The sequence below is a fragment of the Stomoxys calcitrans genome, chromosome 1 (genome assembly GCF_963082655.1).
Source record: "Stomoxys calcitrans chromosome 1, idStoCalc2.1, whole genome shotgun sequence".
Lineage (NCBI taxonomy): Eukaryota > Metazoa > Arthropoda > Insecta > Diptera > Muscidae > Stomoxys > Stomoxys calcitrans.
This window is the reverse complement of record NC_081552.1, coordinates 213081327-213100992: the sequence shown is the minus strand read 5'-3', so window position 1 is coordinate 213100992 and position 19666 is coordinate 213081327. Positions and strand designations below refer to the sequence as shown.

General features: G+C 34.9%; 1 protein-coding gene across 5 annotated transcripts in view; it reads left to right on the top strand.

The window, feature by feature from the left end:
* The window catches only part of LOC106090498 (neural/ectodermal development factor IMP-L2), a 123899-nt gene extending 105078 nt beyond the window's left edge, over window positions 1-18821 (top strand). For 3 of the 5 annotated variants that reach the window (XM_059363752.1, XM_013256707.2, XM_013256710.2), the window contains exons 2-4: window positions 11895-12230; window positions 15473-15967; window positions 18086-18821. In XM_059363752.1, coding sequence (XP_059219735.1) covers window positions 11895-12230; window positions 15473-15967; window positions 18086-18103 — 849 coding nt within the window. In that variant the 3' untranslated portion in view covers window positions 18104-18821. Of the gene's footprint in view, window positions 1-4511; window positions 6237-11627; window positions 11730-11894; window positions 12231-15472; window positions 15968-18085 lie in introns of those variants that run through there. The other 2 variants (XM_013256708.2, XM_013256709.2) reach the window with 2 other exon arrangements.
* Window positions 18822-19666: the final 845 nt, after the last annotated feature.

Below are 19666 nucleotides of genomic sequence, written 5' to 3'. Positions count from 1 at the left end.
CTGCAAATTTTTAGCCAATTTGGACAAAAATTGCGGCTTACAGATCCTCAAGAAGTCAAATCTGGAGATAGGTTTATATGGGAGCTATACCTACACCAATATTAAGTATCTGTGCAAAATTTCAAGCCTCTAGCTTTACGCGTTCGACCGCTATCGTGATTTCGACAGACGGACGGACGGACATGGCTAGTTCGACTCAGAATATCGAGACAATGAAGAATATATACTTTATGGGGTCCTAGATCAATATTTCGAGGTGTTAGAAACGGAATAACTAGATAAGTATAGCGCTATCCTAAAAGTCGCCAAAATTTTCTAAATCACTTCTGGATGCAATTTTTTAAAAATTAAATGGTCAGAAATCGCTTTTTAACCAAATGGTTGTATATAAATCAAATCGAATATAATTTTTTAAGAAAATCAAATTTTAAAGGTACGAATGAAACTAGTGAAATAATTGGGAAAGGAACACCTTTTGGAAAGGAACAGCTAGAAGACAGAGAGTTGAGAGTGGGTAATGTGGTATTTATATCATCGCAATAAATACATATTAGTACAACATACCAACGTACACCCCTTGAAGCCTTCACACCTAATATGGCCGATAAGTTGTTCTAACCAAATGACGAAACGCGTGTCATAGTGGTTGGTGTGTGTGGCGATCTTTGGCTTTCCTTTTCCATTGCAAAAAAAAATCTTCGATAATTGAGATCGTCTCGAAAGAGAAACAAACAAAAATTGTTCCCGTCATATTTTGGAGGAAAATTTGGCTTGTCAAAAGTCAGTATTTTTTTAAGCTTACACCCAGAGAAAAGTTGATACCAAACGTGCTCATTTAATGTCCTTTTAACAATAAATCCACATTATTAGGCTCATTTTTGATGTTTTTATACCCACCACCGAAGGATGGGGGTATATTCATTTTGTCATTCCGTTTGCAACACCTCGAAATATCCATTTCCGACCCTATAAAGTGTAAAAATCTAAGACGACCTAGCCATGCCCGTCCGTCTGTCTCTTGAAATCTCGCTACTGTCTTTAAAAGAGAAATATTGAGCTGAAACACACAGTTTCTTCTTTTGTCCATAGGCAGGTTAAGTTCGAAGATGGGCTATATCGGACTATATCTTAATATAGCCCCCATATAGGCCCAAATCTGCTGATTTAAGATCTTGGGCCCTTAAAAGGCGCATATATTGTCCGATTTCGCCGAAATTTAGGACAGTGAGTTGTGTTAGGCCCTCGACATGCTGCTTCAAGTTGGACCAGATCGGTCCAGATTTGGATATAGCTGCCATATATCTCGATTTAAGTTCTTGGGCCCTTAAAAGGTGCATTTATTGTCCGATTTCGCCAAAACAGGGAGACAGGAAGTTACGTTAGGCCTTACGACATCCTTCTTTAATTTGGCCCAGGTATGTCCAGATTTGGATATAGCTGCCATATAGACCGATCTCTCGATTTAAAGTCTTGGCCCCATAAAAGACGCATTTATTATTCGATTTCACTGACATTCTTTTTAACTTGGCTCAGATCGGTCCAGATGTGGATATAGCTGCCATATAGACCGATCTCTCGATTTAAAGTCTTGGCCCCATAAAAGACGAATTTATTTATCGATTTCGCTGACATCCTTCTTGGCTCAGATCGGTCCAGATATGGATACAGCTGCCTTAAAGACCGATCTCTCGATTTAAAGTCTTGGCCCCATAAAGGCGCATTTATTATCCGATTTCGCTGGAATTTGACACAGTGAGTTATGTTAGGATTTTCGACATCCGTGTCCAATATGGTTCAGATCAGTCTATATTTGGATATAGTTGCCAAAAAGACCAATTGTATTTATTAGACCACTTAATGTCCGTTCCGAATTTGGTCCAAATCGGTCCATATTTCGATATAGCTGCTATGGGTGCATAAATTATGCATTTTTCATCGTAAAACGACGAAAGGTCTTTTTCATATACAGAAAAGGCACAGGCACCCCACTGAGAAAACATGTATCACAAAACGAATTTTTTGAACGAAAAATTTTTTCTGCCAAATGTCTATTGTTGCTAAAATTGTTTACCATAATATAACCAAATATAATTAATTGCAATTTATAAGGTAAAATCTTATCCTAACTACTTTGCTGTCAGTTTACGTAACTGCTATTTATGAAAAAGTATGTAGACATATCTGTGGCGTTGTATACCCGAGGGGTTGTGTATTCAAAATTCGGCCCGGTTGAAATTAATACCTCTTTACTTGTTTTTTTTTTCATCCATACAAATCAACGCGTCCTAATATATATAAATATTCTTTATGGGTCTAGACGAATATTTCGTGATGTTACAAACGTAATGACGAAACTAGCATGGTCCCATCCTATGGTGGAGTGAATAAAAAATGACTGCAGCAATATATGTAGAAGCTCTCAAAAATTTGTATACCTATAAGAGTTCATAAAAATCGTACAATGGAATCGAGGGTCAGTCTATAACGGGTTAAGAAACAGGGTGGGCGTTCGATGTAAGAGATGCTCAATGATAAGAGATCTTTAAAGCCGAGTCCGAACGGCGTGACACAGGTTTTCCATCTCAAGTGATGGTATGGACAGCTGGACCGTTGATGGACGTTCTCCAATCTTTCTCATTGCACCGGCGTCAAAGTAAATGCGGAAAAAACATTTTGTAATTAGACCATGGATATACCAACAAGACTCTACACCGTCACGTAAAGCACTTGCACCAAGAATGACTGACAATTTATGTTCCATACTTTATTATATGAACACAGTGGCTGTCCAATTTGCCAGATGCCAGTCCGAAGGACTTTTCGGTTTGGGCCATTTTAGAGAACAAGGTAAGGATTACAAAATTTACCAGTATGGATACGCTGAGAAAGCCAAAATACCGGCAGAGTACATTCATGCATTCATTCAGAGTAATACTCAGGGCAAAAGTTGATCATATCGAGCAAACGTGAATTCTGAAGTTTAGATAACTTCCACCCCCTTGAATCAATAAAAAATATATTTTCTCTTAAAACAAATATTTACTAACCACCAAAAGGCCTTCAAGCTTAATAGATAACTAATTCGGAAATTGTTCTCTGAGTAACACTTTGTGGTTGTTTGAGTTGGTAACACTTTATGTCAGCTACCCTGTACTTGTGGCTTTGTCACAAATTGCAACATTATGTGCGGTGGACTTGTGAAGGTTGTCAAATAAAACACAAAGTATTTTGGTATTGTTAGTGGTCGGAATCTCACTATCGACCCTCATATTTAGCTGCCGATGCAATTCCGATTTCCATGTAGTGACCAATGTGGCTTAAGATTTGGTGGCAGATATCTACAAATTTCTGGCAGAATAGAGGATAAGTTGATGTTAAACCGTGTCATAGATATCAGAGCACTTTGAGGAAGTCCTTGTTTCACTCTACGGACTCACTTTCTTATCCCCACATTACACATACGATTCACATTCAAAGTGTAAGGCTTGCCCGGAGGGCCAAACCGGCTGACTGTTTCAAAAGTCTTCGATAATTCAAGAGCCACGATTACCGTATGAGAGTTTTCAAGTAATCATTGTGCTATACAATTTGCGAAATCCACGCTGATGCTCATCAAATAGAAATTCTCGAGCAAGGCTGCCCTACCACCATTGGAAATATGGACCAATATATAAAATTGTCAGAAAAATATGAAAGCTATTAATCAAATGGTAAAAGAAATATAAACCAACTCATCTTAAATTTCCCTCTCCTTACCTACTCTAGCGTAAAAACCATATATCCTACTACAGACGTACTATTGTATATGGGAAAATAAACCATTGAATGAATTGATTGGTCAACTTCATCTAAAATGAATGAACGAAAGCCGGGCGAGATGATGGTTGGATATCTCAACGAGGGAAATGATAGAGGATAGACGAGGAGATTGCACACACTTGGCCATACGCGTACATACAAACATACATGTATGAGATACATATATACACGTACAACATTTCATGTGGTGTTAATGTAATTTTGTTACCTTGTTGTGTTGGCTGTGCTACAACATCGTCATTATCATTCTCATCATCATCATCATCATTGTCGTCTTCTAATGAATGCACTCTCCAGAAATTACAGCAGAGCATTATGAGTGTATTGAGAAACAAAGAGTAGAAGATAGAGAGATACTGATCGATTTATCGATAGTCTGAGCAAGTAAGTGAATGAACCGAAGTGGTGTACTAAGTGGGTAAAATTGCTGCTACCCAATTACTTACTTGTTAACCATAGTAAAACGTGTATGCCACCCCTCTACAGTCAGCCAGCACCACCAAGCTCATAGCATTTCTCACTACCATTGTCGCTCGTATGAATTTCAAGAGCACCTCTTTAGCAGCCAGTTCTTGGCTGAGTGTATGCTTGTATGCATGTGTGTGTATGACAATGTGGCTGCTTTTGTGTTGTTGGTATGATTTTTCAGACAGTAGACCACCGTTGTCTATATAATGCTTGCCGTCTCGAAATGCGATCAGTACTGTTTCAGTCACGACTAACAGAACACCTCCATATTCCTACATTGTGCTCGTTTTGAGTGTGCTACTAAATCGCCGCCTTGCCTTCGTAAACGGATCAATAATCACTATCTCTTTGCTAGCCAAACGCAACGAATTGAAAGAATTATTACAACAACAAAAATTCTTGCGGAAGAAACCAAAAAAAAAAAGCGTTCGTGCGTGTCGCCTTTAGTATAAAACGGCGCCGTTTGTATTATTTAGTGAAAAGCTTTGCTCATCATTATCGATCTTGATGATCGTTGGAGGAAGCAGATAAACAGACAATTTTTTTATACAACTCATTGTGCCAATTATTGCCAATTGTAATGTCTATTAACTGGTTTAAATCGCGTCATATCGAGGCCAAGAAGCAAATACAAAAATCTTCTGCAATTTTAATTCAAAAGAACATAACAATGTTTTGAACATAGAGACTTAAGCTACGTTTTTTTTTTGTTGTATACCAGTATACATACGTAAAAAATTTCCATTAAATCAAGAAAGAAAATCCAATTAAACTCAACAATACAAAAAACTAACAATTAAAAGCCAACCAGTCGTCATCGTAGTGAAAGAAGACGCAGCAATTCAAGCAAGCAACACACAACAAGCAAAACAACAAAAGCCGTTAGTTAAATTTCTTTGAGATTCACAGGAAATTAACCCACTAAAGATCAAAGTAAACTAGGAAGTGTAAAAATTACCAAAGACAAAGAACTTTAAGATTGTGAAATTATTAAAACAAACAAAATTATTCCCAACTCAATTGAAAGCCCTAAAATTGCTTCTTTCCATCCGTACAAACATACACCACTGTGAGCCCTCACGCTATTCTTTAGACTGCGAAGAGCATAAAAACGTCAAAATTCCACCCTCATCGCAAAGACTAACTTCCACCACGGAGACCTTTAGAGGACGACCTATGTCAGTGTCAAATTATTTACTCTTAATATTTTATCAGAACGTTCATACTCTGACGAGGACACCACATAGTTTAGAATTACTGAACTCTTTTATAACATAACAGTGAAAGTTTTAAGACAAAAAAAAAACAATAACAACCGTGGAATCATACATCGCCAGCCTAGCCCCACGACAAGTAAAAGCAACAGCAGCAGCCGCCGCCGCCGCAGCAGCAAAATTGTATTGATCAAAGCTAAATCGCAACAACCGCATCAACCAAAGATCGGCAGCAACATTCAATTTCACAAAACGCCAGAAGTGCCCCCCATCATTAACACGGGGAATTCTTTAAGAAGAAAGAAAAGAAAAAAGAAAGAGGAGACCACCAAAACTAACTAAACAAAAGAGCAAAAGTAACTCTTTTTTTGTTTGTGCTCCCGCCTTTAACTTGCAATCTCACACAACTCAAGGGTATCAAAAAGACCATCACCAATTCACCTCAGCAGCAGTGACAGCGTCAACAACGGGAAATAAGCAAGACCATCTGACTGGACACAGCAAGACAAGCTTGAATTAAACAAAAAATACAAATTCAAACGATTTTATTTGAATTAATCTCTGACAAATTTTCCCAAATAAATCAAGTGTTTATATTCTGTACACCCCAAAAATCAAAAAAAAAAACTGTTTTTTAAGTTTAAAGATAAACTACAGCTATTAATTGTGTGATTTGTGCGCTAATTCGTCATCATTCATAATCAACGTAGAAAACGACGAAGAAAGAAAATAAATGTAAGTAACTGCTTTTTTTTGTATGGGGAAAATTGTTTAAGCATTTAACATAAAATATATCTACATTGTGTTGTATGTTTAAAGGAAGTTTATGAAAATTTTTTAACAATCATGTGTTAACATGCCTGTGGTGTGGTGAGTTTCTCACAATGTCATTTCTCAAGTGTTAGGTCCCTCTTTGACTTAGCACAACCGTGGTGTTAGTCGTTTGAAAATTAACCATTGAAATATACTGGCAAAACAACTTTCGGTAAAAAATTAAAAAAAAAAATTTTAAAATATTTTAAAAATTTAACTATATAATAAAAATAATTTAAAAATAAATATTTATAAAAATTAAAAAAAGCTTCCATTAAATGATTGTTCTTGTTTCTTCGACTTTTTTATATCAAATATAAGTAAAAATTCACCAAGTTCGAAATCTTTATGTGTAATTAATCTATTAAAGGAGATTAGTTACACATAAAGACCTCGAGCTTGATGAATTTTTACTCATTTAAATAAAAAAAAACTTCTACAACTAAAATTAAGCTGATACACAAAATTTCAAGATGTTTTGGAATGAAAAATGAGGAATTTTCCAAAATTACTCTTTAAAATGGAAAATCATATACCTTTATGAAAATTAAATGTAAATAATGAGGTTTTATTCAAATTAAACTTCTAATAACCATTAATAACTAAAAATTTCTGAAAAAAAAGTAAATCATATACCAAGGGCATATTTTGTAGAAAAGTTGTATAAAAATAATATGTGTATGAAATTTAAAATTTTAAAATAGACTTAAATGTTGTTAAAATATCCTTTAAACTTCCAATTTTAACAACATTCCCTAAGAAAATCGAATGTTGACAAAATAAACCGATTAACTTAATTTTTTTTTTGCCCGTTAGGGCGACGATCATTTTTTCTAATGATGTAACGCCTGATCCTCGCTTCCCTTGTCCGATTTTGATGAAATTTTATATTTTCATTATTTAGAGCATTTATATTGAAGCGGTAATTATTTGTAATTTGTTAGAACAAAAATTTTGTTTAACCAAATTGTCAAAAATGTTTGATAAAAAAGAAAACCTTGTTTTTATTTTGTAAGCAACTACGTTTTTACAACAATCAAAACTTTTTTCAATATTTTTTGACCATTTAGAACAGTAAGATGGATTTTTTAACATTAACATATACATGATCGCAACATTTCTCAAAAGTATTAGGCTTGTAGCCATTTCATTTTGCTTTTTAATTTAGAAACCCTCAATTGCAATAAGATTAAAATCTTATGAATTCTTATATCCCCTTAACCATCGATCGCATCTGTCAAGTTCTCGGAACAATTTCTTTCTATAAGTGATAAGGTCATAACATAACGCAACATGCAAAATTTTAACAAAATCAAATCAGATTTAACAAAAGCAAACCAGAACATTGACTTCCATGGAATCTATATTAGGTTGTAAACCGATGTATGCCATGCTATATATAAGATATGGTATCAGAAATCAACATGCTAATTTTCAGAAAAATCGCATAGAAATAAAATTGTTTCATGGACTTAAGAAGTCCAATCGGGAGATTGGCTACACAAGGTTATTGTTGGTGTTGGAGGGTCATAACAGAACATCATGTGCAAAAATTTCAGACATATTGAATATGTCAAAATGGTAGATTGCATTAAGATGGACCAATAATAAACGTGCACCGTTTTGGCCCACATCTTATACCATCCTACCTACACTAATGAGAAGTAATGTATTTTTGCAAAATTTTTTCCTCGAAAGACGAACCTTTTCTCTCATTATGTGGATTTTCGCAATATTGTGAAATTCAATTTGTGTTTAAGTGAAGTCTCATTGGGCATGTTCAAAACATATATACATATTTTCTTTTTGTTTCTATTATCACGTGGTTTATATTTCTATGTTTTAACCTACAAAAATCCATTAGTGTCTACACAGATTTGTTTTTTTGTTCACCCATTGATTTATATTTTTCCTTGGGGAAATAAAAATTCTTTAAATATTTCTTTTTTTAAGTTTAATGATGATGTTTGGCAAAAGCCGATTAAGTCCATAAACATATAAAAATAATAATTTTTAATATATATGTTTTCATGCATTTTTGATGTATAATCTTGTTGAGCAAATCGCATATGGATCTGTAATTTTCCACTGTACATCATTCTTAAATGTGTTCTGTTCCCTTATCTCTGAATTATTTCAAAGCGAAAAGCAATTGTCATGGATTTGCAAAACGAAACTGCTGCCAAGTATCATCCCAATGTAGTGACTAAGAGATCTAAAATTAGCATAGAGTAGACCATTTAATTTTAAGTGGATTATTTGTATTATGGGTTTAGTGACAGTGGCAAGAGATATTGGTGATTAGTATTTTATTGTGCCATTTGCTGGCTGATGAAAGTACAACAATGTGATTGATTAAACAAACACTGAATGTTTGAAATAATGAACTGATTTAGACAATAAGAATATAATTATATTGGCCAATAGATGCTTCTTCCTATAAACAGGAAGTGTGCCCTTATATGAAGCAAAATCATAGATAACTTGCCATTTTAACCATTTGATAAAGTATTCAATTCAAAGTTCTATGCCCTGAGAATGAAGATCGATGATCTCTCCAAATGGCTTAAATGAGCTTTATTTAACGACAAAAAACAATTAAATCTGTTTTTATGTATATGACCTAATGTCTGTAGAAAATTTGGAAATATATTTTTCCATTTAAAATATTGTCCCAATTTTCTTATATAGAAATTTTTTTAAACTATTTTTGTACAGAAAAAATTTTTGTTATTTTATATAAATATTTTTTCTGTAGAAAAATTGGTCAAAGTTCAAGTCTGCCTTTTTACCCTTTTCAAAATTCATCAGCACTAACTCTGGCGGTGAACTATGGCTCAATTATTAAAAACTTTTCCCAGTTCTATAGGGTTCTTTTATTACAAATTCAAATTTGCCTATGAATTTTCCATAACTTCCCGCATGTCAGTGAGAGCTGTACGATTCAAGTTTTAGCTCAATGATAGGAGAAGTTTTTACCTGACATAGTACCTCATAAATGTTACCAGCATTGGGAGGTGATAACCAACGCTGGCTAAATTATTTAAAGGTTGTCACATTTTTATTGTAGGTTCCTTTATTTAAGTCTTTATAAAGGGTGATTTTTTTGAGGTTAGGATTTTCATGCATTAGTATTTGACAGATCACGTGGGATTTCAGACATGGTGTCAAAGAGAAAGATGCTCAGTATGCTTTGACATTTCATCATGAATAGACTTACTAACGAGCAACGCTTGCAAATCATTGAATTTTATTACCAAAATCAGTGTTCGGTTCGAAATGTGTTCATTCACCGTTCAGCGATGAGGCTCATTTCTGGTTGAATGGCTACGTAAATAAGCAAAATTGCCGCATTTGGAGTGAAGAGCAACCAGAAGCCGTTCAAGAACTGCCCATGCATCCCGAAAAATGCACTGTTTGGTGTGGTTTGTACGCTGGTGGAATCATTGGACCGTATTTTTTCAAAGATGCTGTTGGACGCAACGTTACGGTGAATGAACACATTTCGAACCGAACACTGATTTTGGTAATAAAATTCAATGATTTGCAAGCGTTGCTCGTTAGTAAGTCTATTCATGATGAAATGTCAAAGCATACTGAGCATCTTTCTCTTTGACACCATGTCTGAAATCCCACGTGATCTGTCAAATACTAATGCATGAAAATCCTAACCTCAAAAAAATCACCCTTTATAAATGACAAGTTATTTTATTTATCATAGCAACAAATGAACCATCACTGCCTTAAGACATTAATTGAACATTTTGTTTTCATTCATACTGTGCCTTAACATTCATAGGTATATCACATCGTTATCATTAGGGTTGTCATTAGTTTTCTTTATGTATAGTCTGCGGCTAATCTCTGTATCGATCAATAAAATGTTGTTGTTGGTGTAAAAAAGCACCACATAGGGATACCATCACTGAAGATACTCACATACATCTGAACACATATTCAAAATCAAACACAGCAGCAACCATTCATTCGTATCTTCTCTTGTGGTGCTGAACAAATTTCATGAATGAATCAAGAAACACCTTCGTTGTTGTACGTACTTTGCGTAATCAACAGCAACACTTCTTGTATATGCATGCATATACAATGTTGCTAGCTAAATCAGTCGGTCGGTCGTTGAGTCAAACGATCGTTCTGTCGGTCGAGGTTGGTCGCTCGTCGTTAAGTGTTGATGTGATGCACCAACATTTAACAAAATTGCCAGAGGGCTTGGCAATGCCGTCGCATCACACCAAAATTCAATATGTGTGTGTGTGTGCGTGTGTGAATCTTAAGCTAATCGGCTGTCGTAAAAGAACAAACAACATATATCAACATAAAGATCTAATTCACAAAGAAGCCGTTGCCGTTTGGCTGTTGGGCGATGATTTCTTGTCATTTAGCTCTATTAGGATAATTTATGGACACTTAGAAAAGATTAGTCGCACACTACTTTCCTATAGAGACCCATAAATTTGTTTCTCTTTAAGTGGATGTTGATGAGACTGACCCTCCTTCCTGCATAAAGGGGTAGAGCATCACGTTAAAGCAAATCAATGTAGCAGAGTGGCGGCGATTGTTTTTTTTTTTGTTTTGGCAGCCATGGTGCGTGGACTTTGGTTGTACGACGGAAATTAGGATGCTAATTTATACGTGGGCCAAACAAGTGATTTATTCCCGTTTAATGTGTAGACTTTTTCTAGACCTTCTTTTCCGTAGTAGCATTTCCTCTTTTGATTAAAGTTCTTGTTGTTCTTTTTGGTTTAGCTGAAACAAAAATTGCTTAGATGAACTCAGAAATAAGTAAAGAAAAAACGATTTGTTTTGTTTGTTGCCAAGAAAGAACGTCTTCGAAAGACGGCATGTCATCATCGTTGGCAACGACGAAAATGACCGAAGATCAACCAGATCATACCAGAGCAATGCGGCGAACCATTGCTGGTGACGATGAAGAAAAAACATCGGCGTAGCGCAATCAGCAAAATCTTGGTAATTCATTATCCCCAGGGAGGGAGTCTATGAATTTGGCTGACAATCCAAATGGTAATTCTGGTCTCGTCTTTTTTTGCAAACAATTTTTGTTTTGTTTTTGTGGTACATCTTGAGCATATATTATAGGCGTACATATATATAAGTATATGTATGTCCTCTATATAGAAGAAAACAGCAGCGAATCGCAAGTGTTGTTTCATTTCTTTTTTTTCAAATTAGGAATGTCACGTAGTCGGCAGCTTGATAAGCTAAGAAATTGCTTCTGCTGGCCTGCCTAGACCCTAGTTGTTTGACTTGCTTGTTGGTAATGGCGGCCGCAGAATAATTCAAACCGATCAGAATGTGATTGGTTGGTGATCACTTCGTAACGATCGGTCGACAACGTTGGCATCACACCTTCCTTATCGGATTCGAATAGCATAGCAAGTATGTAGATCTAATATACACACATATCTAGGAACATACAAACATAATTAATTATAGATTAATCTCAGAAGCGCATCATTGCATTGGCTTTGCATTATCTACGGGTTGATTGACCTAAAATTTGTTTTTGACAATTTTTAAAATATTTGTTTTTTCTCTTTTCAGAAAATGAACTTACTACATCTTTCGTTACTGGCCCTGCTGGCTCTTACCAGTAGTCGATGTGGTTCTGAGGCTCGCGCTATCGATGATGTGGACAACTCGATCGAAGCTGGTGGCGAGTCACAACAGCCTGCCCAGCCTCTGCCTTTGATATCGCATCATTCGTCTGGTAGTGCTTTGTCACGTACTCGTTTCGGCCAGGACTGGATTAAATTCACCAAAACGCCCCCTGCAAAAATGCTGCAGAGTTCTGGTACACCCATTGAGATTGTGTGTGAAGTGATGGGATCCCAAATACCCACCATACAATGGGTTGTGGGTCATTTGCCCTTGTCAGAGGTATGTAGATAATAATTTTTGGGGAATTTTATGTGTTTTTGGAATAAAAACCAAACAAAACAATAGGTGGAGGCTTACACCGGTATTCACAACACTTAATGCAGCTTTAAAGTAGTTTTATTTGACAGTTCTGTAAAGGAAATCGATAAAAAAAAACCTACCTTAAAGCTATTTTAAGTTTTATGAATACCGGTGATAATCTTTTATCTCACATTCACACGACAAAGTTTACTGGAGTAGAAACCTGGCGAGAGTAAAATTATTCAGCGTTTCATTCTTTCGATTGCCGCTCTTGCAAAATCTTGTGCCCATGGCTGCCACATTAAGGGGTGGCAACAATGCAATAGTGATCATGTTGCCACTTGTGTGATATACAAACTCTCTAAATGAAATCGTTAGAACACCGTTATTTTTGCGTGTGAGTTGAGAGCTTCAAAGCTACGGACCAGTGAACAAAAAGAGACACAAATAGCTCACTGAATTAGTGAACTAACAGCACTAACTAGTTGAGAGAGCGACGAAAAAAGACAAAGACTAATGACTGAAAGAATTGAACTAATGGGGCGAATCAATTCAGTGAGTTGGAAAAAGGGTCAGTTTACAGACCAATAAACAAATGGAGACTTTAATATATCACTGAATATAGAGAGACTTTAATAGACGGATGAGTATAAAGAGACTAATAGCTCACTGCATGAACAATAAACTGACAGTGAACAGAAATTCACAAAAATTGCATCCCTAGTAAATTGAATTGGTTGATTAACTGGATGGTCAGTGGGCGGTCACTTTAATGGACAGTAAATGAGATCTGAACAAATTGAACTAGTGAACTAACTGGACGAACTAATTAATTTGTTGTCGCAAAATTTGTATGACAATATTGCTATCGTCATCAAGCTCCATAGGTGAGCAAGCTTATTCCGGTACATAGGACCGATCGCCGAGGAAACGTATTGTCCATTAGCCATTAAAAGGCGCCAATAACTCCCTTGTCATATCGAGTATGACAGGTATTCATTATTAGAGCCGTCTGTTCTCTCCCCAAACAATACCTCTGATTTTTGTTTGTTTCTCTTTCGAGACGACCATAATGATTGGAGATTTCTTTGTAAATGGAAAAGGAAAGCCAGAGATCGCAACACACACCAACCACTTTGAGACGCGTTTCGTCATTTGGTTTGAATAACTCGGTTTCAAGAGTCGTAAGTTGGTATGTTGTACTTCCAACGAATTTAGTGCGAATACCTCTCTATGATATAAATACCACATTAACCACTCTTGACAACCCTGTCTGTTAGCTGTCCTTTTCCCATTGCATGTATTTTTGTGTTGACAGATTTTTTGTCTACACATGGCATACACGTGATTTTGTGCAACTGTCGGAAGTTGTAATGATGGCTTCGAACGTTAGATAACGGCTTCCGCTGTTGCTCCGTGTGCGCAGGTTCGAATCCCGGCCGGGGTGTGCAGAATCTTTTCATTTTCAAGTTTTTTGCCTGTTAGGGCGAAGATCATTTTATTTTACGCTTTTTGTTTGTTTCTCTTTCGAGACGAGCTCAATGATCGGAGATTTTCTTTGAAAATGAAAAAGGAAAGCCAGAGATCGCAACACTCACCAACCACTATGGCATGCGTTTCGTCATTTGGTTAGAATAACTCATCGGCCATATTAGGTGTGAATTTATCGTCCCCGATTGCAGTTACAGCTATTCGCAACCTGGATGAACTGAGCTAACTAGACGGACTTCTTACGTAAGCTGAAGCTAGGCGCCACTTTAATGACTGAAAGGAGACAAGAACAGTACACTGAGCTAACTGATTGAACTAGTTTAGTAAACAATAACTTTGACGAAAAACACCATCACTAATTACTGATTGGTAAATTTCTTTACAAAGAGGTGTCAGTGTTTCATATGACTTCAGAGCTCAGTTATAAATAGGAGGCCCGTCCCCTATCAATGAGCTTAACTTCAAGTAATCGATGTAGCTATGGATGGGGGTCATGACTTACACGAGGTTATATTCAAAACTCGATTTTAGAGGGATGTCCGATTTACTAAAACAAATTTTAGTCTATTCCCATATTTTTGTAACGATTGATAAAAGTCGAACTCACGACCTCCTGAACAATTAAGCAAAATTCTCAACCATCTTGAATGCATAGAGACTGTAAAAAGTTCTTCTAAATTTCAGCCGATAATACTACATGTATCACTTTAAGAAGGCTGGAGGTAACTTCGATAAAGTATGTTTACGCCGATGAGGTTATCAAGGTCCACCTCTGCGTAGTACATTAATTCTTATAACTTTATGTATGCATGGTTGGGAAAATGCAAACCGACATTGTCCTAGTCTCTGTTAATACAACAATGCGCGTTATCAGTACACTAGTTATTTAATGTCATATGCATTCATATGGTCCATTATCAACAGAGACTAATGACAGAATGTTAGAATACATTGTTGCATTTTATGTTTGTTATTATCGCTTGTGCCATTGATCAGTGTCAACCGACAAATGTCTTCTTCATCTATAATATTCAAAGTTTAAATTTAAATTTAAACGAATAAATGCTTGAATTGAACTAAAAGGTTGTGGTAATTGTAGATAGTATGGTTTGCCTAGAATTGGATAGGAAAAAATGGGATGGCTTTATTGCAAACATATTAGTTATTCGTCTGCTATCGCGTTTTATTTGAGAGTTATCTAGTTCATTGATGTATTGCATACTTATTGCAGGCAATTGATCAAAGTTATCGATGGCAACATGCTTTATTTTAGTTCGTTCCACTAAATAGTTGCACTAACAGATAATAATCGATAAATTGTGATTTGTATTTTATAGTACTTAAATGAAACCCGGACAATCATTTCTGGCTTTCGATGATTCAATAACAGTCGATGACTAACTTTATCGGATGTAAAACTGATAATTTTTGAGTTTTATTTTAGTACTAAACAAGGCAAATCACGATTATTATCTGTTATCGTATGATATCGATATATTTTCAGTACCACGTTGCACTGCAATTCTATTCAGACCATCTGACTTGTGCTGGATAGGACTAAAATAAGAAACGGCAATTATCATCAAAGAACTTTTAGGATTTGTCACCCAAACAAACGGGTTTTGCAATCAGCTGTTTTTTCTTTGAAAAGTCAGCGGGTCCACATATCCTGCCTCTTTGTATCTTCTTATTGACAATTCGTTATCTTTCTTTTTTGCTTTTCTTTACAGATCGATACCATTGAATCAAATGTCATCTCAGAATCCAGTGCAAGTGCCATTGTTAAAGTACGCTCTGTACATATTATCGATCATCTGCTGAGTGAACCACGCATCTATACCTGTGTTGGTCGAACGGGCTCAAAAACCGTATATGCCTCGACCACCGTCTATCCACAAAACGATCTGAAGGATCTTATGCAATTGCGTGAGAAACCCTTTATGGGCCCCACAAAACCACGTATTGTCTACAGTGAACGCATGCATTTAGATTTGGTCGGCTCAAATGTGGTATTGCCCTGCAAGGTACATGCTCGTCCCAGAGCCGAAGTTTTTTGGATGAACGAAGAGGGTAATTTGATTGAACAAAATCAACGTTTCAAATTATTGCCTTCGGGTGATTTGCTAATATCGGATATTAAATGGGAAGATATGGGCGCTTACAAATGTATAGCTCGTAATGCCATGGGCAAGGATACAGCAGATGCATTTATCTATCCAGTGCAGGTAAGATAAAATGATAGATGAGGATTAGACTTAAGACCTTTTCACATTTGATTACCATTTGTACAATAAGTCGGTGAATACATCAATACAACACTGATTTAAGAACTCAGAGCCAATAAATTGGAATGTTCAAAAAAATTTTTTTTTGATTAAGGCGCTGTATTAATTGAAAATTGAAATAATTTGAGAAAAATTATTTCTGGAATTGAAAATTTTAAGCTCAATGAATTAATGAAAATTGGGAATTGTCGACTTTAAATTGTTACAAAATCCTGTAGTTCCCAAATGAGTTGTGTAGTTCGCGAACTAAACTGAGCGAACTAGTTCAGTGAGCTGATGGTAGCGTTAACTTTAATGAACTGTCGTTAACTACTAAGCTAAAAAGGGGGAACTGCTTCAGTAAGCTGAAGACTGCGACATGTAAAACAGTAAAACGGACCGATTGGTGCTATACGAAAGTTGACAACACAGTTTACTAAGCGAACAAATAGAACGAGTGAATTAATAACCTAGGAAATTGAGGTCACCTTATTGAACCACATTCACTAATCTAGTGCATTAATTAAGCGAATTAGTTCAGTGACCTGAAGGAAGCGCTCACTTTAGTGAACGACATTCGCTGTTCATTTAGTTCATTCAGTTGATTCATTTAGTTCATTCAGGTACATGAAGGAAATTTTTGAGTGAGCTGAAGATTGCGGCATATAAGAAACTGAAAGAAACTGAATGGTGAACGAAAGGAGACAGATCAGATCACTAAACAAACTGTAGGAGTGAACTACTAAGCGAACTAGTTGAGTAAACTAAACTAAGCCCATGGGAAGGGTCACTTTAATGAACGATATTCAGTGAACTAACTAATTCAACTGTACCGAAGTTTTGGACATGTAAAACATTGAAAAAGGCGAACAGTTTAACGAAAAGCAACAATACGGTACACTAAATGAACTGAACTAGGGAGCTAACTAGTTCCGTGAGTTGAGGAGAGCGGTCACTTAAGTGATCTATATTCAATGAACTAGTTGTTGTTCTAGCCGTGTGTTGTACACTGAGGCGGCAGCCCTTGCCGATGCAAGACTCCATCAGGCCAAGTCGGTATGTACAACCGGGTGCTTTAGGATTGACTGAACTAGTGAACTAACTGAGCAAACTTACTCATATATTTGAAGACTGCGTTCAATTTAATGAATTATATACACTGAACGAACTAAATTCGCTTTTCAAGATACAATTGTTCGTGGTGGGAGTCATAATGATTTTCTATAACTAATTTCTGGTATCAATTCATAATGGATAATTAAACCGATAATGATGTTTTCTGTGACAAAGCGATATGACCACGCATCATGATGTGTCATGTAAAATCCCCATCGTGTGTACGTGTTGATTATAGATTTTGCTTTTGCGATTTTTCCTTTCGAACTCAATGTCTTTTTTAATACCTATTAAGTAATAATTACACATTTCTGTGTAAACACTAATCGGTAGACGCCTATCATCGAAAAATCAAATGATTTAGATTTTTTAACCCATGACTGATGGTCATGTGTCGTGTGACGCATAAACCTTTATTTTCATCAATACTATTACAATGACCACGCATCATGTAAAGTCCCCATAAGTGGCACATCATGATTGTACTCATCGTGTGTACATAATGATTATAGATCTAGCTTTTCTTTGATTTTGTTTAATTTTCCATGCTTTGCTTTTCTTTTTTAACTTCTTTTTTGAACTCAATGCGTGTCAAGTAATGATCATGTAATGGTCATGTGTCGTGTGACGCATACATCTTTAGTTTCATCAATACTGTTACAATGACCACTCATCATGATATGCCATGTAAACTTATCATAGAGGCGTTTTTTTTTTTTTGGGGAAAAAAAATATAATTTGTAATCGATATCAATTCCATATCGATTCAGTTGGGGGCCACCATTTTCATAGATTAGAATGGTTTTGAATCTTTACGAGAACATCAGAAGACCATTTCAACAGTGACTACCTCTACTTTAAAGCCGCTATTACAAAGCATGTAGTTGTCTTAGTGTAAGCACCCCATTATAATTTCTTCAAAAATTAATTTATTTTCTTTTTTTTTCTTTTTCTAATTTGTAGAAAGACGATAAAAATTAATTTATTGACGATCTCCTCCCCTTGCCCACATTGCCAACTGAGATGACAACCGAATTTCCGCCGTCTACCCATGTATAAAGTTAAAAAAAATATAGAAAAAATGCTATGCAGTTTGTAAAAACAAAATCTATTTAGCAACCTAACAAAACTGAGCCAACTATCCTGCAAACTTATATACATAAATATATAAAATAAAAATTTTGGAAAGGGAAAGTGATGTTATAAATTATGCAAAAGCTTCCCCCAATTCTAGCCAGATGCCGGAAATCTTCTAGAATGTCAGACAAAAAAAAATCCTTAAAAAAACTATACAAACCAAATAACGAAAGAAAGGAAACCAACCCCCTGTAATTGTCCACTTACTTTTCCAAAGGTTTTAACTTTTTTTCGTACTTTTCTTAGGGTTCTTAAGAAATAAAGAGGAAAAAACTAACGTTATAGAAAACAAAATTACAAAACTTTATATATATATATTGCAAAATTTATATAAAAATAGCTTTTTTTAAATGTATGACCGCTTTTTCAATGGCCCTTACTTATTTAAAGCCGAGAAAAACTGAATCTATTTCATTAATTGAAAAATGTAACAAATCGAATTGCAACAATTGTAATTTATTTATGTACTTAATTTATTTTTATTTTATTTAACAGCTACAACCATAACTACACAGTTTATTTTATTTAATAATTATTAATTTGATCAGGTTTTGATTAATTAGTGATTTTTTATTTTTTTTTTAATTTTCTTTTTGAAAATAATTTTTCATTGCTATTTTATCAATTAGCTGAAGTTTTGTTATAATTATTTTATAATTATTATAATAATATTAATTAGTATTGATTTACTCGGATGCATTTGTGAGTTGATCACCACCACCACCACCACCTCATGAAAACACTACATAGAAAACAACAAATACTTATGATTACAATAACTACTATAACATTTAATTTAAATTTAGAAAGAAACAAACAATCACAACACAAAACTCTTGTCTATGTCATACAAGCAAAGTCAAACATCACTCGATCATATTGTTTAGGGGTTTTATTTACAAAAGTATTTAAGTTTTTTTTCGATATTTAATTTAAATTTAATTATTTTTTTTTTAATTTTACTATTGCTACAGACACTATAAACATTTCAATGGTGCCAACTGTTTTTTTATGAAATGTTTATGGCTTTTTTCTTCATTTGCTTTTATCTTAAATATAATTTTCGGTCCAAATTTGAAAAAAAAAAATACTATTATTAACTAATTCATGTTTAGATTCAATATATTAAAAAAAAAAAAACAAAAACAAAATAATAAATAAAAATCTACAAACATAGTTGTATTGTGAAAAAATAGAGAAAAGGAAAATAAAACCTTTATGAGAAATAAAAAGAAAAGAATAAACATTTACAAATTTTCAATTGGATAATAAAAACCATTTTTTTATTACAAAACAAGAGCAACATAAATGGATAGAACAATGTGAATATTCAAAATCACATTTCAAAACCAAACACACGAAGTTAACCTTTGTCAACAAAAAGGTGATTTTTTTAAGCTATTATCT